Source organism: Apis florea, unplaced genomic scaffold (assembly GCF_048593485.1).
Source record: "Apis florea isolate Af1SG1 unplaced genomic scaffold, ASM4859348v1 contig_2897_pilon, whole genome shotgun sequence".
In the NCBI taxonomy this organism is placed as follows: domain Eukaryota; kingdom Metazoa; phylum Arthropoda; class Insecta; order Hymenoptera; family Apidae; genus Apis; species Apis florea.
Window position 1 is genome coordinate 1,537,674 of NW_028256665.1, and position 21,511 is coordinate 1,559,184.

Below are 21,511 nucleotides of genomic sequence, written 5' to 3' on the forward strand. Positions count from 1 at the left end.
AATTATCGTACAGATCCAGATTAATTTTTCTCTCCACGCTTTCTTAGTTCAACGCTTGGTTTCCTAGTCGATCGTTTTATCGCGAAAACTGTCAGCTGCCTTGGATAATTCGTAGATAATAATACCGACGATAGTCGCGAGATATATTCTTTTACGTACGTAGTTTTTTTTATAATTAATTTTCCATTCCCTTAGCTTTCTTTCCCCAGTTTAGAGTAGTAAAGTTTGAGATTGAAAAGCATATTCTCCACACGGCGAGAATACACATATCCCATAAGATTTTTCGCAATAGAATTAATAAGTACACGTGGTAAACACTCATTTATCGAATGATATGTTTTTATCCATTCCCCGTCAATTGCTTCATGCTTATTTCACGCGCACTACACTCGAAAGGAACAATGTCATTACTCCGACAAGCCTTGATGATTAATTCTAATGACTAATCCGATTATCAGATGCATCTATTGTCTTCTTACGAAACACGGGTTCACTTTGCCCACTTATGAAATTGTTTATCTACATCTGTTGTTATCTGGTGTCCAACGAGGAAACACCACGTACTGCGAAATTAATTCGAAACAGCTGGCGATAACAATTACCTGCATCGTATATTATACTACCATTCCGCGATTTAGAAAGAGCGCGTATTTATGTTCGAACATAAGATAAAACTTGCTCGAATCATTGTGGCACCGGGTCTATTGTAACACCGGCTGCTATTTACACGTCATCGCATTATACTATTCCAACTACTAGTCCCTCATTACCGGTCGGGCACGGCGAACGCGTGCAAATGTCAGTTTTAGTACGAGGTAGTAAAAGACGCGTCGAGGCGTCGTTCTTATTGCCTCTCTCTATTCCTCGCTCGTTTCATTCTCGTCGGGCTTTCTCTTACGAGAGAGAGCGAGAGAGAGAGAGAGAGAGAGAGAGAGAGAGAGAGAGAGAGAGAGAATCACGATATATAACTAAGATATATAAACGCGATATACGTGGATTTCGGAGCGTGCATCGACGGATGTACGAAGCGCGAGTGCACAACTTGCATGCAACGTATAAAACGTAAGAAACGATGGATGGAAAACGTGGATGGCCATTACGTGGCTCGTACGGAAAGACGTACGAAGAAAGAGACCGGTTGCACGAGTGACACAATTACTACGTTTGACTGGGTTTAAGGATACTCGGTGGTTATAACCGCTCGCAACGACGTTCGTATTTATTTGAACATTCCAATTTGATATACGTTAATCGTAGAAACTGAATGTATAATAATTATTCTATTATTATTATATGACGTGTGGTCGGGCTTTTAGATTCGTAATCGCGCGTGCAATTATCGGCGGAAGAACACTTGTAAATTACTCGAAACTTGGGCTCGAAGTTTCGCCGGGTAAACGTTTTAAGCTACGCGCAACCGGTAGATCGCGTACTGGTGGTAGTAGTCTTGGCGTAAAAACGCCAATAGGTCGGTGATAAAATTAAATGAACACTTACGAAGTGTAGCCGCGCCGGTAGTTCGAAGCCGAGGAGAAACATGGAAGCGAGTAGCTGTCGATAATGAGAAACTCGAATAAAAACGACTGGAACGTTTCGTCTCAATTGATGTACGTCCCGTCATAATTGATACTCTAACGTCGTGCTCCGAGCTCCGGGATTCTACTTAAACAGGCTTGGATTACGTCTAATGAGACGTTGCCTTTTCACTCGACAAAAGGCGATCACGAATTCGTTCGTCTTAAGAAAACTGACCATTTGCCGCACACGTTCCTTTCACCCTATCGGGTAAAAATTAGGTACTCCCGATACTCATGGAGAGAATTTTTAAAAGGAAAGCGTGCTTTCTAATACCGTCAAAGTTAATTATGTACGTGGATCGATACTTTTCCCTCCAATTTTTCTCACCTATTAGTTTCACGACCCGCTAGTTTCACTCAACGCGAATCAATTTTTTCCTTCCTTCTTTCTTTCTTTCTTTTTTTTTTTTTTTTTTTTTCTCTTTAGGATTCCAATCGTATTCCGATCGAACGGAGATAAAAATTTGCGAAGAATTCATCGATCTACGATCATCCTTACGGGGGCAAAGATCGGTATTCTTAATTTTCATTTTCTCACGCGATTCGATAAAAATCTGATGGGGAGAGATACGCGTATAATACGTGATCTAAATTAACGCGTGATAGAGAATAGGAATTTCTTTTGCGGTACGTTCTGGATAGGTGCGTGTATGTGTGCGCGATTGCGCACACATCTATATTCACGGCACGATATTCCGAGCTTGATGAATTCCTATTAACGTGTTATTATACGGTGCGTATTAGAAAACACGTTTGCGAGCCACTAATGTGTTCACACGCGTGTATCGGGCATTCGACAGGCATTGTAACGTAATGGAATGGACGTGTTTTGTGAAAGTATTTGTACAATTATACGTGATATGGCTTTTTAATTTATAGATGCTGATTAAAAATTCGATTTTTTCCCCCTTTCCCGACGAAGGAGCAGAGTTACGGCTTAGAGTACGTGGTGAAATAAAATAATTAGTCGCGCATAATCGGCAACGTATCGGCGCGATATATCATGAAAATCGCGATGATCCGCCGATTATTCGCATGAAATTCGCACGAGTGTGTATACGAATGTAAACACAACGTGATACGTGGCCATACAAGTGTGCACTGTATGTATAAAGTGTCGCCGAGTTTGCCCCGTATGTTAAAACACGATTCGCTTTCGAAATAAATCGATAAGATCTCGGTTGTGCAGATTTCAAATTAATGTCAATGCACGGCACCGTCCGTTCCAGCCACGAACAGTGGTTATTAATGCCCGGTGTTGCACACGTTAGACCGTTCTAACATTATTATGACGGTGTCATGTAAAGTAGACGGTTGTAATATTAATGTAACCCGAGATGAAATTGAGAGAGGAGAGCACCGGCAGATGACAAGCTGTTCGTTCTTACGTGGAAACGATGCAATTATTTCGAGACTTAAATAGGCCGGAACACGTTGTAATTTCACCACGGTCAAATGCTTCTTGACAGAGCTTTCTTTTTTTTCTTTCCCCCCCGCCCTTCTTTTTTCTCTTTTTTTTTTTCGTATACATATATCGACGCGAGTACACCTTAATTGCTAAAGTATCGCGCGGCGAACAAAATGTTAGTATAATTGGTTTCTTTAATAGAGTCCTTGTTATACTTTCTAAGGCGATGATGAGCGGCCAGCCTATTTGTGCTACGCAATTAGTTTAATTAACAGCGATCGATCCGCGATAAGTGAAAGAAACAGGTATCGTTTCGTCGTCACTGATAAGGCTAATCGTTGGAACAGGAACGAGAAGAAAGATGTTGGTATCCGGTTCGCGTAAATTAAAACCGCGTTGACGGACATTCATTAGCCGGAATCGGGATCTAAACGGCATCGATTACAGATCGATTAATCGAAGTGTCGTCGTGCGTCGAATAGGTGTTGCATATATCAGCAAACGGTAAATCGCACTAACGGCGACGAGAATGCGAATCGAAACAACAACCGATTTTCGTTTCTTTATTCCTTTTTCTATTTTTTATTTTTCTAACAATCGAACCGAGTGTTCGCATATTCGCACGCGGCGAATTCCGAATCAATTAATCTTAAAACCCGCGTCACGGACGATCTTCGTTTACGTGTTCAATATCCACTTATCCCCGTATCTTCTCGCAATTTTGCTCTCTGATGTCTACAATTATGGCCGGCATTTGCCTCGAATATACATACGAGGGAACTGGTATGGTAGTTTTCAAGGCGAAAGGAGGGAAGGCCAGATAAGGTAATGTCTTGGCAATGGGTACATGTGCTTTCGTTCACACGCGGATACGAATGATCTGTACCGATCGTTATCTAACATGTCCCGGTATAACACAATTATTTGCACCGGTAGTACAACTGGCCGAGTTCCATGCAGATATCTATTTCGACATAACACGAGGTATATACGAGGTGTATACGTACTCGAGAGGCTGGGCAAAAAAAAAAGAAAAAGAAAAAAAGAAACGGCAACCGTGTGTCTTTATAACTCTGTGCGTCTTAAAACTCTGCTTCTCTAAAAATGGGCCGTAAACGTAGGGCCTATTATCGTCGAAATGACGATTGTCAACGAGCCCATCGATCGCGAAAATTCGACCGTCTCTTTTGATCGATGAAACCTCCAAGGAGAGTGCAAGTTTTTCTTCTTCGACGAAAACAAGTTTTTTCCCTCGCTGCACGCCACGAACGGACAATGCGACGTTTTTTTAAAATATCATTGGAATATCTCCACGTTCCCGTATTCACATCCATTCCTTATTAATATACCTAAACCCGTAACTTTCTACTCGTTATCGAAAACGGGGACCGCGATTATCTCGAAATGATCGCGATCAGTTTCAAAATAATGTGTCTATAAAGAAACCGTAACGACTCACTTAGTTACCTTCTTTACGGCGTTCTTGCCGATCCCGCGCCACTTATTAACTTGAAATTACACCTACAGATATATATATACACACACACCTAAGGTCTCGTCTAGAAATCGATCATCAAATCGATCGATACTCGGCAGTGACACGAGAAAAATCGGCCGTTTCGAACGATAGAGAATTGATTCGCCGGAATTGGCACCCTCCTCCCCGCGTTTCGCTCTCGACTCTCGCGAGTCCGCCGAGCGGGTTGGCCGCGCTCGGTTGCAATTATCCGAGGCGGTTGTGTTACACGCTAGAGGCGTGTGCGTGTAATACACGTGGCGCGTTGGAGCAGGTACAAGTTAGAGCAGGTCACTTTCGCTGCCGGCTCGAACTGTTCCAGTCGTCGCGCACGCGTGCTGCTCCATTCATAAACTTATAGAGACGCGTATGTGGCACCACGTAGGTGTAGTAGGAAATCGCGGGTACACGGAAATGCACTATATCGCGTTTCCACTCGATCTGTCTTAATGCGCCTGGTCGAAACCGAAATGGTCGAGATATACGGCGAGGGAAAAGCATACACCCCTCCTCAAACAGTTTACGCGGCCAGGTATATTTGAAACGATAATAAGACGGATAGAAGAGGGTGCAGAGGGTAAAAATTAATAGCAATAAATATGGAATATTTCTTGGGACGCGATTGCAAGTTTGGAAAGGAAGAGCGGTTTTTAAACTCCGTTCCGGATGCCGCGTTACATAATGCGAAATTATGTAAAATGTTAGCGCCGACTTTTATGCGTCGTTATGATGTATCTAAGTTTTCATGGCGGACCGGCCGATTATGCACGCTCGTATCCACAGAAAGGAGATATAATGGATGATCTAGTATTCCGTGCAGGAGGTTGTGCGCGAGTCGAGCGTTTATTCGCTAAACGCCAAGTTTCGTAACCTTTCAATTAAGAGCGGAGTGGCACAGCGGTGCAACCGTGTTCTTAAAGTGGAAACGTGGTGATCACGCAGCGGACCACGCAGCAGTTTAAAAGTTTCCTTGCTTTCGGAGAGATCGAGGCCCGATCTCTTTCCATCTCCGTCCCGATTTTAACTTTATCGGGGTGTAATATCGTCGCACGGAGGAAATAACAATAAATTCTCTTGATCGCAACAGTAAGCGTATTAAATCTGCGCAGTTAGAGAAATACAATTTCTGAATTCGAAAAATGTAATTCGAACGTGTACGTAACACCTTACTTATTAAGCAGATGCTATTGCATAATGCTCATAATTTCTTCTAGACTCGCGGTTCATTGACGTTAGACGAACGCGTAGCTTGGGGTCGAGCGCACAAGAACTTAGGAAGAACGGTGGTCACGTTCGAGCTTTTATTACGTTTCATTACAATTACAAACTCTCGTGACATGTTTGAAGTTCTCCAACGTATTCGTTTCGAGCATGAATTCACGCTCCAGGAAGTATTTAGCAGTGTTTCGTATACCTTCCTTTCGAATCGCACTCGGCTTTCATTCGTTCGTTCCATCGAAATGTCGCACAAGTTATCATTATCTGCGCGTGCATTATCATTGCGTTTCATTGGCGCTTAGAAGCAAATAATAACGCCGTTATAATAAACGATGAATTCGCGGGACATCGGTCGCGTATTATCGCGTATAATATAATCATGAGTTTGCCGAGTTTGAAAATTAGTTCAAGTTGTCGTCACGTAGCCACCGCGTACATACACCGCCTCGAAGCATCGTGAAGAAGAATGCACGCCACTTGGAGGAGCGCAAGGGCTACCGTTACAAAGCCGCGCTGTGAAAGTGCACTAACGAAAGTGTGAATACTAATGCGATTTTTGCACACACACTGTGTACAAAATGTTCCCGTACCACATTATGCCGGATCTGGAATTCACCGTTAACGTAGATAACGTTGCCTTTTTTACCGATCTGGCCGATGACTAAAGCACCACGAATTTCATTTATTTTCACGAGTTTAATTCTCCGATTCATTGTTCGAAATTGATCGAGGAAACGTGAATAAAGTATCAAGACCGCAACGATCCGACTAATAATATATCGCAAATTACACATTGAAAAATCTCGGCGAATCTTCCGTATTTCCAGCAATTATGGATTCTTTTTCCCTTTTTTTTTTTTTTATATATATATATATTTCAAAGTATACCACCAGTGTTAAGAGAATATTTCTTGAAATTACAAGGTTTCTTAATGATAACGAGGCAGGAGGAAAAGATTGGATAAAATGGAAATTTCCCTCGCGTTATCTCGATCTAACGATCTGAAATAATGTGTACACAGGAAACTCGATTAACGCAGAAAAATATCGAGCTGTTGATTAAATTGCAGGATGCTCGATCAAGGTACGAGTGGCGAGCTAGAAATCGTGCATCTCGATTCACCGGTCAACTCTATCCCCCTCCCTTCTTCTATTAGCGTTAATCGATTATAGCGTGACGGATCGAATGATTTAAATAAAGACCGGGTGCGTCATGGGCCTGGCTTGCTTCTGTCTGACCGCGCCCGAATCAAAATGATGCCATTGCGTTCGCTCGTTATGCACAATCTGTTGCGTTTCTTTCCTTTTCTCTCTCTCTCTCTCTCTCTCTCTTTTTTTCGTAGCTAATTAAATTTGGTCGTCGAAGAGATCAAGTTTTTTTTTTCTTTTGGAAAGGAAAATTTCGTTTCGCACGAAATACATGAAAATACGAAGCAAAAAACGTCTGCATTTTGCGCTTAGAGGTATTCGAGGTAACTCGAGGTAAGAATGTCATCGAACACGGAACAACAATTACTCGGTTTTACTCGGTTTTCAGGATTTTAATTTAGCAGTTAGGAAACGAGAGTAGAATTATGATAAAACCTTGCCGTTACTGGTTAAGTTTCCCTCAACCGTGTGCAGACTAATTTCTAATGCAGATACGTGCGTTTGTATGTTGCAGGTGACGTACGCCGAACGGGCCAGTATTCATGCCAGTATGCCAATCAGATGCCAGTAGAGAGCCAGTATCTGTATCTGTCGCCACCGATAGCCAATTAATAAGTTACTTAGATAGTTAAATTAATAGGCAATACAGAAAGCGAAAAAAAAAAAGAAAAAAAAAGGAAAGAAAAGAAAAAAAAACGTCAATGTTTTTTGAATAATTGTTGTTAGAAGGCGTCGTTCAATAAGCGTGACAGATATACACCACGTATATTAATATACACGCAACTACATATAATACCGATATATAAATATAATTACGCATTAAAAATATAAGAAACAAATATATATATATATATATATATATAAAATATAATCGAGAGGAGCACTAAGTGTCGGAATCGCGCGAGCAATTATTTTTCGCATCGCACTTTTTTTTTTATTCCCCTCTTCCCCCGCTCCGCCCCATCCCCCCCCCCTTTCTTCTTCGACCATAATTTTCTCCGCTCGTCGTTGATCGTGGTTTTCTTTTTCTGAATTTATCGGTGACCGCGTATGATTCCCTGCGGAGAGTATATTCATAAGATTGGACAGAGAGTGCAATCGAGTTGTGATTATCGAAGTGGACCGACCGATCGATTTCTCGGCTGTGAAGTGAATTAATATCCCAGGAAAACGATTGAAAACGGAGAAAGGAAGTGAGCACGCAGGCCGAGTACACAGGCGAGCAAACGGTGGCTGGAAACGGTGACTTACATCGAGAGCGCCAACCTGCAATCAAGGTTCATGGTTTTCATGGTGAGTCATCATCAGTTTCTATCCGTTTCTACTAATTTTAATGCCCGGCCGTTTTCAACGCCGTTCCCACCCACACCTCCAATTCTTATTTATTATCTTTTACCGTTTTATCACGCTTCTTACGCTCGACATGCACATTCGGTAGGTAGGCAAACGATAGGGAAGTTTTATTTTTTTCTATTCCTTTTTTTTTTTTTTTTTTTTTTCCCCCTTTCTTAACGAGATCTTAAGGCGGTTCACAAGGAAAGCGGCAAATTTTCGTGACAATTTTTACGCTTGATTTCTCCTCGCTTTTTTTTTTTTCTTCATCCTTCTCATCCTCGTCTCTTCTTTCTTCTTAGTTTTTTTCACTGCTCTCGATTACGGATCGACGAGCGGACCCGTTATAAGTAACGCGATTTTATGCAAAATTTCCTCCATGACGGGTTGCCGCAACTTCCAGCGAGATATATAGCACGTGTCACGTGCAATTTGCATAATGCGACATCGACACTTCCTCCCATGTATCGGAACGTTATCTTTATACGCCGTCGTATCGTTTCATATCGCGGATTATCGGGCGCGCGGTTTAAACGTAACATCCGATAATAGCGAATTCGGGGAATCGAAACTGTCCCATAAATATCGATAAACAAGGACTACCGAAAGTATCGAAAACTTCCGCCTCCTGTAAAATTTATCGCAATTTTATCGCGACTCGGTGATAATATTCAATGGGCATAATCATTCCGGATAAAAGCTGGTTTACAAATCGAAATTCATCCGCTTCCACATCCTGTAAATACACACACATATAGAGAAACTTTCTCAAATCCTTATCCCGTACTCGCTGTACATCAACCCACCGAATTAATGATAACCAATTAATTTGAATTACCTAGCCGGCAATTTCACGTCTTCTCGCATCTTCGTTAACAGATTTCGGGGGAATTTATTTTTTCCCGATTTTATCCCGTTTAACTCGACATGGAAGTCGTTACCCGACTTATTAATTGAGCTAATTTATTTCGTTTCATTATTCGCCCCTAAATTCTTCTCACGATTGGGCGGGAATATCTTAATGCGGGCGGCCCGCGTTACGCAAATTAGGAGCATAACTTTGCTCATATCCCATAACGTGGCCCGGCTAATTAAGAAAAGCGTCGGATAAGCGGCCGTATCGGCCGATTCGATTCGTTCGATTTCTCCCGGTTATGCCATTCCGTTTTGTTGCACGGATATTTGGGAGGGGTGTAAGAGGAGACCGGTCGAGGGAGAAGAAAAGAGAAGAGAGAGAGAGAGAGAGAGAGAGAGAGAGAGGCGGGTTACGGGTCAGACACGGTGGGGCATTAATAATCGTTTACAATCTTTAAAGCAGGGTGTGGCGAGTACGTTAACCCTTTCCTTCCTCTTCTTCCTCTTCTGTTCCTCCTTCGCCCCGGCTTCCTCCTCCTGCTTTTTCTTTCCCCTCTTCTCGTGATCGTCCGTGGACGGGCAAAACAGGAGGAAAAAGTCCTGGCTCGCCTTCGTAAACCAGTCGGACGGTATATATCGGTGAAAAAAGGATAATCAATGGCGAAAGGGTACACGCGCTCGATCTGTAGTCGTTTTATCGTCATGACGATTCCAGCATTGGAGGGAGGATTTATTTCTGGATCATTGAAAATCGTTGCGTGCCCCCACGATTTACAAATCGGCCGATATCTCTCGAAAGCGGTTCCAAATACGCGAATTTTCGATATTATAAATTGGACGATGCGTAGACAGAGAGAGAGAGAGAGAGAGAGAGAGAGAGAGAGAGTTTCTTTGTCCGAAACGCGGACGTTTGGACGGTGACTTTGAAAATAGGGGGGGGCGAGGATTAAAACTGAGAAATTAACATCGGGAAACTCGACAAACCGGTATAAGCCTGTTTAATTTCGTCGCTTGCACCTCTCGACCTCTTTCGAATAAACATTCCTTGGCAAGGAAGTAAACAAGTTTATCTTGCGAATCGAATATTTATTTAATCGCGCTGGTACGGATTTATAAGAATTTGGTAGGAATCAGAGCCTCGACCGATTTCACCGAAACAACTGTGAACGATCATCAGATTAGCCGCGTTAGAAACCTTCGTGGCGGCCGTCGTCTACGATCTTAATGAGTCTCAGCTTGCTCGAGACCTTGTGGTGGAGAGAGAAAGAGAGAGAGAGAGAGAGAGAGAGAGCGCGCGACAATCGAAGACGATGCGAATCGAATGTTGGCGCGTTCGGGCAAAGAAATTCTTCTTCCCTCCCCGTGCCCCTCCTCGGCCGGTGCATTATTAACGACCACGATAAATATGCGCCTTCTTTTTCGCAAGTGCGACGAATCGACGATCGCGTGGACCGAGTCCTGGCGGAGAAAAAAATTCCCTCGAAGGAAGAACCCGTTCCTCCGTCCACGTGTGCCCCTATCGGTTGTCCCATGAAAATCGGTCGTCGGCCCCTCGCTCGAGAAGGCATCGCCATTAACCCGACCAACCAACCAACCACCACCGACGACGGTGCCACCTGCAGCGACGAATCAGCATATTTAGCGTCGAGCCGAATTTAATAGAGGCCATCGGTCGGGGCGTGCATCACGCGGTTGAATTCGCGAGACGCATCAATAATATTCGCAGTGATGCATAGCGTTAAGTATGCTACGGCGAACCTCTCCTTTTTCGAATTCAATTCGCGATATCGGTGTTCGTTTACGCTCGCGAGATACGTTTACGGTTCAAACGCATTTGCATCGTGACGCGCATCGATCGACGCGTGGCCACGCTCGCGTCATTCCCCCCCCCCTCCCTCGCCCCCCCTCCTTTTTTTTGTTTTCTCTTATGTCTCTTACATATTTCGTCATCTCGAAACTCGTATCTCCCGTTCGTACAACGTTGATCGAATTTATGGTAAATATAATGTGTACGTGTAACGCAATAAGATCAAAGAATCCACGAAATTACGTAGAGAATTATTCGAAGCCGTATCGCGCTCGTGATACGCGTTTAATTATTCGTCGCGGCAAGGTGTACGGCAAGGTATTCGGAATATTAAAATCGCGCCAATGCCGCCAATGAGATTTGAGTAATGCAACATTAAACGTTACCTTTATCCGTTCCGTTGCGATCGTTTAAAACGTGCCGTAAATATTGACATTATTTCACCTTCTCGCCGTCGTCGAGGAAGTCGATAAAAATTTTCCTCGTCACAAATGAACGTTTATCGGCCCGTATATCACAACCGGCCGGCCAACACGGGATATTTAACATTCCCGTGTGGAATACCGCGCGGTATAAATTCCGTGGAAGGGTGGCGACGGTTCAACCGTCGTGTGTCGTATCGCGATATATTCCCCGGATGGAGAACGGTTCAAAAGCGAACGAAACCGTCGTCGAACGGTGCCCTATGGACGTGAAAAATGAAAGAACGGTGTGCCACGATTCATCACCCGCGCGTACAGCTCGCAGCCCTCGTGAAAGTGATACATGCTTCTTGTCAAAGACGATACGCCGAGCTCCATTTGTTCCCTGGCTCAAATATACCCGGTAATGCACCCAATTTCCATTCGTCTTCCTATCGTTCGATTCCACGATCTTAGGAATCCTCGTCTAAGATTGGGCGGCCCTTTTCGAAACCTATTCTTGTGGAGAATATCCGATGGATATATACCTGGAATCTTTCGAGACGTTTAATAGCTCGAATAAACATCGAAAACGCGCTTTTAATGGAGAATTTTAACGGTCCTTTTAGAACGTTTTTTTTCTTCTCATCGTCCGCGTTTATTGTGTATAGATTTCAGATTTTTAGCCGCTCTCTGGATTCTTTATTTTTTTCATCGATATTTTATTAATTTTCGGGAAATTGGCGGTCAAAGATCTAGAAATTCTCGTTTTTAACAGCGAATCCCGATAATAATAATAAAAAGTCCGGGTCCGAATTTCTCAAAATAATTCTCGAAGTGTTCGAGGTTTTTTTTTCCTTTCAACGCTAAAACTTCTCTATAATAACAATAACAATAATAATAATAATAAACGTTCGTTAAATTTTCCCTCATCGTTTTTATCGCACTTTTATACTCTCTTGCAAAGGAGAAAACAGGTATGCGCACGTCTCGTTTTCATTTACCATTAAAAAAATCGATAAGTTCGATCTTTTAATATCGTACGTTAAACTGTCGAAAAGAGGCGTTTACGAAGGTAAACTCGGCTCTTTATACGTGGATCGTTACTTTAGCGAGCAGAGCGCGGGTTATTCCGCCCGTGTAGCACTTGGGTTTATTTTTTTATTAGAGCGACGCGGCAATTTTTGCCTTCTCTCTTATCTGCCGCGAACCAGGCAGCCGCACGATACAGGAAAGATCGTGCGTGGCGTTTTGAACGCGACGCCCACGCGATATGCGTGCACCGGTATCGTACCGGTTTAATTGTTCCGATGGATTTAAAGTTGGCGTCCGAAATAAATGAATCGGTCGGTTGCCAAGCCGCGGTACGATGCAACCACGGTATATATGGCCGTCACGGATTATATTTCTTCGCTACGTACTTATACGTGAGTGAAACTCGCGAGTTGCAGAGTCTTCGAATTCTTTTCCGGCATCGTTTTCATCGTCGCGTTCGATTGTAATCTATAACATCTAATTTATGACTAAACTCGTGAAATTTGTATCGTTCGATCCGTCAATTGTCACACGCCAAAAAAAGGCCCGCGAAATATTAATTGGCTCTCGCTTCGATCGAGAAGTACTTTGAATATATATATATATATGTGTGTGTATATTTTGAGAATTTGAAATTCAAGTCGAACTCGCGTTCCACCAGGTTTCGATCTCGATGCGGTTTTTACCTTGCGTTTGAACACGGCTTAGACGGTAAGTTATCTTATTATCGTCTTACCTTGACTATCGCTCTCTTGTTTTCAACGCGTATCAGAAGCGTTGGGGAAAGAAAAAAAACGATCGAGTCTATCTACCACGAGTGGTGGATGCGAATTTTTATTTTCAATCATCCTCTCATCGAGACGTGCTTTTTTATTTTTTTTCGAAGATTCTTTCGAAGAGGCGAACCTCGATTCGTTGCTCCCTTCGAAGTTTGGTGGAAAACTTGGAGTAAGGGAAAGAGATGGAGAGAGGGAACACGGTTTGCGCTATATTTAAGACACGGCACGTGTTGGTTATTGCACAACGAGTGCAACATTCGCTCGAACGTGTAGCTATAGGTCGCCGAGTTCTGAAATACACGAGCCGGTGAACCGTGTGCGCGAGCTGTCCGATTTTAATTAAACATTCGGGGACAGGTTTTCACGGGATTATCGATGAAATTCACGATACGAAGTTATTCGTTTCCTATCAAACGCGTAGATCGAGTCGATAAATGTTACACAGTGACGTGGATCGTTTTGCATATTCATAGAATTTGTTGTGATTAGAATTTATTCATCTTGACCGGCCGATAATTTGGAAAAAAAAAAGAAAAAAATTAAAAGAAAAAATAACGAGATAATACGCGCGATACGAAAGGCGAGAATTTCTTATTTTTTTTTTTCTTTTTTCTTTCTTTTTTTTTTTTTTTCGTGAACACGACTCGATTCCTTTACCCATCACGATCGTTTAAAACAAATGTAAATATGTTGAGCGATAAATTATCTGTTCGTAGCGTTAAGATTTTATCGTCGACTAACTTATTGCTCGATCTTTCTTGTTCTCCTCGTGCCGATGTACGCGTCTAGACGGTGCGGCCAACAGAATGTGAACGCGAGTTCAACGTAGGTAGATGTGCACCACCCTCCTTTGTTATCGATCAATGGTTTACCGGTGGATACGGTCATTATAAGAATGTCTTACTTACGAACCGCCGTTTATACGCCGTGTCGCTTACCTGTTACGATGTTCGAGATATCACGGTTTATATCGTAAAGAGTAATTCTTATTTCGCGCGGATGTAAATTGTCCGTTGGTAATTGAGACGCTTAATTTAAAATCCGTCGATAACGGGGAGGAACGAGTTTCACGTTTGAACACCATTCTCGGGACATGGACATCTCGAGTTCATCCTTTATTACCGGCAAAATTCGTACGATTCGAACGACATTTTTGCCCGTTGGAAGGTTTCCATATGCAACGAAGGAAACCATTTCAGACGCGCTCATCGCGAGTATTGATCGAGGGGAGAGATACTCGACGAGTTGGTGGAATGAACCGAGTTGAAGCGTTTCGTACGATGGATACATTTTCCCCGCGATTCTGAAAACGTTGGACGGTCAACGAAACTCACCTCGCAGAGTTGATGTAAATGTATCCGTATCGATGATCGTCGAAAGAAAAACGTCTTATTAAACCGCGTTATTAGAATCTCTAGGAGAGAGCGTCTACGTGAGGAGATAAATTTCCATCTCACGCCTCGTTTGTTCATTTTATCGCGCAAGGGGATGCAGATGTTCCGGGGTATGTCGCGACCGTGTTGCCTCTGATTTATACTGCATTAATTTTCGAGTAACATTGCGGTTGCACGCGGCCATAACCCGCGGGGACGTGTGCACGCGTACACGCATGCATGAATGCATGCATGCGTCTTGTTCCACGTAGCCGTGGGACGCCATCTCACGTGCACGCTTATGGATGCTCGATTATCGGTATCGGGCGAGCCCGATCGACTTCTCTCTCTCCATCGTCTCTCGTTTAAAGGGTGTGAACACGCATCGGTTGCGCCGATTTACGCCCGTCCACGATCCTTTCTGACAGTTTCACGGATGGCAACCGACCGATTATTTTCGCCTCGAGACCATCGACAAAACGATTTATCGTTGAAAATAATTTGCTTAACCCGATCGACGATGATAATTGATATCTCGTACGTGAAAGTGGACGCTCGAAGAGGAGTCGAGGTGAATAATAATTTCACGCGTTGCTGTTCAACCGAGCGAAGCGGGTGAATTTTGCAACGCGCTTTCGGGGGGAAAATAATATAATCGTTTACAGGATAAATATAAATCTCGTATATCCTTTCACCGACTGCCAATTCCGATGATACAAAAACGGGAACCACGTGAATTTTACACCGACGAAACGAGTCTTCTTTCTTCTGCTCCGCGTTAACGAACATGGCCATCTTTTAATTTACCAATCGTTGCTAAAGTCGACGAAGCTTTGGCAATTGCCGTTCGTACGAAGAAGATTTAATCGATGGTGGCCAACAACGTTAAAACATGCCAAACTTTTCGTCCCGGCATCGATTCGCTTTCGTTAACGAAAACCAATCAACGTCCTCTTTTTTCTTTCCTCGAACTTCTTATCGTTACGCAACGTCGATCGTGTTCCATCTTGCCTCCTCTCTCTCTCTCTCTTTAATCCCATCGATTCCACGTTCGATATTTTTTATTCCTACGCTTCTATATTCGTAGAAAACTGCGTGTTTCCTACGATCGTGGCATTTTTTTTTTTTTAGAAGAACGCCGTTTACAAGATCGTTTCCTATGCTAAATCGAGTTGAGACCGTGACGTCTTTACGATTCTTGTCACTGGTACATCTGCGAGTCTCTTTGCAACAAGTATATACCGCTACTGTCGGTGATAAATAACGTATTCACGGTGTATTTCGTCGTAAAATTTTGCGAGTCGCATTCTCGACACAGGCGTCGTATTAAAACAAAAAGGTGTCTCGATAAAATTAGACGTCTCCGCTCTAAATATCCGATAAAAATCGGATCGACGTCTGTTTCTAAATAATTACATATTCATATATTCGTGTAATTGGAAACTGATACAATCCAATCTTCGAATAATTTCCAATAGACGATTTATAATATCTTCAATCTTGTCGTTGCCACGTTAATAACCCCACTTCTCTCGTAGATAGAACCGTATTACGTCGAGAAAACGTTGACCATAAACAAGCCGCCCACGAATATTCCCCTCTCTCCCTTTCTAAAATCGAACGAACACAAATTGCATCCGTGAAAATGCAACGTGACATCTCTTGCTACTATCGCGATATCGTTCTACATATTTAGATACACTTCTACCCATCTCTTCCATCCCAATCGTTTTATCATCCAGGTGATACATCCGGATCGGGACACGAGAGAGAGAGAGAGAGAGAGAGAGAGAGAGAGAGAGAGAGAGAGAGAGAGAGAGAGAGAGAGAGAGAGAGAGAGAGAGAGAGAGAGAGAGAGAGAGAGAGAGAGAGAACAACCTTCGTCGCGAATATCGCTGGTTTTTTCTTTTTCCTTTCCAACCTTTGCAGCGGAGGGGACATCGATCGATCGGCGTTGCTCGGATATGGTCGTTTGGACATTTATCGACATCGGTCGGCGGAACACGGGGGAAGCACGATCGGTTTCATGAAAATGCGAATCATAAGCGGTGTATCCCGTGTAAGCGCAGCTGAGCTGATCGGTTTGTTCCGCTGGAATTCGATAAGTAGCCGGTATCGACGTCAATTTACGCTGTTGACACCGATCGCACGACCGGTCGAACCGTCCGTAAGAAACGATTTTATCGACTCTGTCGACATCCGTCACTGCCTACCACGCTTGGACGAGGTTCGTCGCTGGAATTCACCTCTATTTCTCCCGATACGTATATGTCCAGAAACGTTTGAACATCGATTATTACGGACAGGCGACGCGTTCACCCACGATCGTTCAGCTTCCTTCTTTCGCTCCCGCGCGAGTGAAAACTTTATCCGTGGAATTTCCCCTTAATTTCCCTTTAATCAACTTATAGGATCGATTGTACGCTTACGTTTTGATCCAACTGATCGTCCACAATCCAAATTCTATTTATTATCCAGAGAGAGAGAGAGAGAGAGAGATCGAGCCTGGAGGAGGGACGCTCGAATTGGTTTCGAGTTTAAGCGCGTAATGGAGAAACAATAACCGGCGGGATGGTCGTAACAGGAAGCATTAAAGCACATTAAAGTCCGCCGCGAAACGGGCAGATCGTGATTATACGCGAGCGATACGTTTCCCCGTCTCTTACCATTCTTAATCCCTGCGTCTCTCTTTGTTCGGCGCGCGCTAATGACGGGTTTCGTATAGCATACCCGCCGATCTATTTAGAGGGCAAATTAACTCGACTGAACTCTCGCCACCGCTAATGAAAACCGAGAGTTTCTGCTCGTTGGATATTGCTTCCCCGTAAAACCTAGCCGCCGCTTGCGTTTTACGGGATCCCCTCGCGCTTAGAGAGCTCACCTTGGAGAGATCCTTACCTCGACGATCGGGTATCTCAATTTTCAAGATTCTGGTTGAATTATTCTAATTCAGAGAGCTCTGGGTTAGTCGTATTGGGGTTCGGGTACAAAGAAAAGTTTCAGATTTGGGTAATCGACTGGATCGATATCTTCTTGTTCTCTCGAGTTTTATTATTCGTTCGTATTTCTAGTGTCACCGTTTTAGGTTATCGCGTATCTATTGATACGCTCGTTGTTGAACATTGTGTACGGAATATCGAGCGAAGTTTGTAAAGATGTCGTAATCCGCCTCGATAAGCGTTATATCTTGGACCGAATATCGAGGACACGAAACGAGCGATCCACTTTTAAACTCGGTGAACCTTTTGATCCCCCCTCCGTATATAACACTTATCGGGCTTGTCCATTTATCACGTGATCTCTAAGTGCGTTACGTTACGTATGCAAATCATACATACGCGTTATTAAATATCGTTTCACGTTGTATCGGAAGGTCATTGAATTTCCCCGTCTCTAATCCTGTATGCATATATATATATGGATACATCGATAAATAAAAGGTAAAAAGTTGGCGAGGGTCTGGTGTCGCGGTGCATCAACGCGGTGGGTGAAACGAAAAAAGAAGGTAAAACCGGTTACACCGCCAAAACCGGAAAGATTTCTTCCGCACGTTGCCGGCCAAAACGGACAAATAGGGCGAGGTAGAGCCACCGGTACGCGAATAAAAAGGAGCGGTGAAAATCAGCGCTCCTTTGTCGACCGATATTAGAGGACGATTCGATCGCGAGATTTTATATCTGTGGAATTGGAATCGAAGGAATATCGAATTGGATCGAATTGGATCGGGTCGAATTTTTCAAACTTGTCTCGCGCTATCTTCGCGCGGACCGAAAGGTCACAACCGGGATCGTGTGTGACTTTCGAAGGTACTTGCGAACACCGAGTGAATCGATAATCGCGCAATTAAAACGCTAATAATATAATTTAAAGCTTACAAGGTGGCGTATGAATTATCGATCGAGCCGGGACGTGAATTTATTATGCGAATAATTATCGAGCGCCGATGAAGAATTCCTCGTGATTGGTTTGGAGAAAGCTCCGGTTAAAATTCCGTATATCGATCGAACGAGGCTCCAATTTAAAGTTGGGAATTAATGTTTATTAATGATCAATCAAACATCTTGCTACCGAGAACCGTTCCCTCTTATCTCACGAAAGATCGGCTTAATTGTTGAAATTTAAATTATCCGGCTCCTCCGGGAATGCGCAAACCGTAATAAATTTCTGCCCAGAAACCTGTTTCCATACACGAATTTTTCTCTTTTGCTACTTTGTCATCCTTTGGACGTAATAAAATTATATACGTGTAAGTAAAAGATATTTCATATTTCACGAGGAAAAAGAAAAGAAGGAGGAAAAAGAAGAAGAAGAGGAAGAAGAAGAGAAGAAGAGTAAAAAAAGTTCGTTGAAAGTATCGAAAGTGCGGACAAGTAATTTCAATTATCTCTTCGATGTTAAAGTGTTAACACGGAATCAGATGGTTGCACATAACGCTGTCTCTACATCCGACACGGGTGATAAATGTCCCGAAGACACGAACAAAGTGATAATATACTTGTTAATTTAAGATGTAAAGAGATGTATATTACATCGAAATCATTCTCTTCTTTTTTTTTTTTCCTTTTTTTTTTTTTTTTTATTTATTTCCCTTCCTTTCGACAATCTTGCGCGTAATGTAAAATTTTAAAACTCGATAACATCCGAATAAGACGATCCAGTGCACGTACGGAATTGAAAAGGAAAAGAAAAGAAAATAAAAAGGAAACACGAGAAGAAGATTATCCGTAACAATTACAAGAAAGTTTTATCGTTCGAGAGTCATCAGCGGCCTTCCTACGCGCACTTTACTCGTCGTTAAGGTTTATTAGCTCGATATTAATGCAGGTTGTGCTCGTGAATATATCCTCGACGCGGTGTCTATATCGAAAGAATTAATTCGCACGATTTATCGCTTTTGACGTTGCATTCGTATCTCGAGAACATTATTTATACAAGCGGTTGGCAATGGAGAAAAATAAAATGTTGGCGCCGATTAACGTACGAATGTATCCCTCGTTCATCGATACAGTTCTCGTCGTTACTTTTCATTTCCCTGAAATTTTCGAAGAATTTTCGAATTGTCGCCAACGTCGAGCAGGAGGAACGCACGGCGTATCGATAAAAACGTAAGAGGAATCCTGCGTAAGAAGCATGCGCGATAGATCTGTTCATAATTATCGAGAGAAACGTATTGCAAATGCGAGGTATCGCATTCCTCGCGTATCGTGGGTAGCGGTTACACCCCGCTTCGAGAATCTCTCTCGCCTTTATATCTCTCAGTTGTGAAAATGACTTATTAAATTCTTATTGATGCGGTGTCCGTTGCCACGTTACGCTACGTCCGCCAGATAATTAAAATCGCCACACATCATTCGTTTGCGTAATCGCACTGTTGGTTGGGATCAACTCTGATCCAGACGATCGATAGTTGTGCAATAAAATGGTACCAATTCTTTTTCTATTATTTCTTCAAAATTTCTCGAAGAGGTAATCGCGCGTATTTATAATTTCTTGGGAGGACGTACGAGGAGTACAAGAGAGTAAATCGAAATAATTGGAGGAAGAGATGGAGTAATTGATAATCCAATTCCTCGAAGAAATTTCGATCCCGTTCAAGGAGGAGGCTTGGCATTGGTTGTAGTTACGGGATTTCACGATATTGTACGGCGAACCGGTCCGCGGAACGTGATCGTCTCAGCATGTGGCCCTGGTGGGTGACTTCCTTGCGGCAACGCTGAATAATTGTTGTTCCTTTTGTGTCTCGCTGCATTTGCGTTTCGCGTCTCTCCGCGAATTTTATTTTATCTTATTTTATTCGTTTCTTTTTCCCTTCTCGCTTGGGCGTGAACGCCTCTCGTTATGGAATCGCCCCGTTTCGACACTTGTGCGTAAGATCGATAAGCAACGGTTTACAAATTTCGATCTGTCCTTCGATTTACCACTCGTTTTCGATTCGTTTTACGATCCGTTCGCGAATAATATTCCATATCGATCCTAATATTTTAATATTCGACTCTTTTCACAAGAGATTTTTGCAAAGATCGGAAGATTCGAGGCAAGAATGAACTCTCGTTTTCCTTCGATTTCACGAAAAAATAGGAGACGATCGTCTTTCTCCCGGGAAAAATGGTAAACTCGCTCGTTCAAACTGAATTTTAACGAAATTAAGAATGCGATCCAAAGTACGTATTGGGTGAATCATAACCCCGTGCTGGCATTTTACGAGCAAGTGAACGATGCTCGTACCGCCAAAGTTACATGTGTTTTGCAATCCAAGTGTCGGGCATTATTTTACGCCCGTTTTATAGCCGAGTTCGCGATGCTCGTCGTCGAGACCGTATATCGCCGTCTCTATCTCTAAATTTCCATCAAATGGTTACCATTCGCGCGACAAAATCGAATAATCGACCGGCGAATTTGCTTCGAGCAAAGCAAAATTTCGTTGAACTTCTCGAGCCAACTTCCTGCGACTCTTCAACTCACAACAGAATGCCACGCCTTCGCTCTTTCTCGTGAAAAGCAAAAATCCGACTCGAACCGTTCTTTTGCGTGATTGTTTCGTTTCTTCCGTCATTTTCACCCTTGTCACTTGCTCCGCCGCCACCACGCTTCAGAAATCAGAATTGCGCATCCGTGTATATATTTTCATCATCGGCACATTCCACGCGTGATATACACACAGAGGGAGAATTACACGCGTGTAAACCTGTCAACCTGTCGCGTCTGTACGCGAATAGAATCGAAAAAAGGATTAAACGCGATGGAAGATTTCTCGATGGGGATCGGTTATCGATTTGTTTGTAGATATGTTGGGCAAAGTTTGCGATCGTCGGATTGTTTGGATAACAGGTATTAGGTTGACAGTTGGATGGAAGGTATGCGAGCATCCTCACGCGCCGCAGGTGTTCCTCCCGTGAGTTTATGAAGTCACTTCGATGCACAAGCATCGCGGTAACCAAGCGTGACAAATGGTCACCGTACATTGGCCACGAGCCGCTGCATCCCTCCTTTCCCTTATCGTCGAAACGCAGCTTCGTTCTTAACTCGATAAACTCGCGCCTATTTCCTATCACGATTGCAAT

The 21,511-nt window shown here is 43.2% G+C and overlaps 1 protein-coding gene and 1 long non-coding RNA gene across 4 annotated transcripts in view; both read left to right on the plus strand.

The window, feature by feature from the left end:
• The window catches only part of LOC147657712 (uncharacterized), a 14,115-nt gene extending 6,498 nt beyond the window's left edge, over positions 1-7,617 (plus strand). Inside the window, exon 2 of the long non-coding RNA XR_015291866.1 lies at positions 7,383-7,617. This is a non-coding gene — a long non-coding RNA (uncharacterized LOC147657712). The remainder of the gene's footprint in view (positions 1-7,382) is intronic.
• Positions 7,618-8,017: 400 nt separating this feature from the next.
• Positions 8,018-21,511, plus strand: part of LOC100871278 (uncharacterized) — a 208,305-nt gene continuing 194,811 nt past the window's right edge. For all 3 annotated transcript variants that reach the window (XM_086907432.1, XM_086907434.1, XM_086907433.1), the window contains exon 1: positions 8,018-8,161. In XM_086907432.1, the coding sequence (XP_086763558.1) occupies positions 8,150-8,161 (12 nt within the window). In that variant the 5' untranslated portion in view covers positions 8,018-8,149. The remainder of the gene's footprint in view (positions 8,162-21,511) is intronic.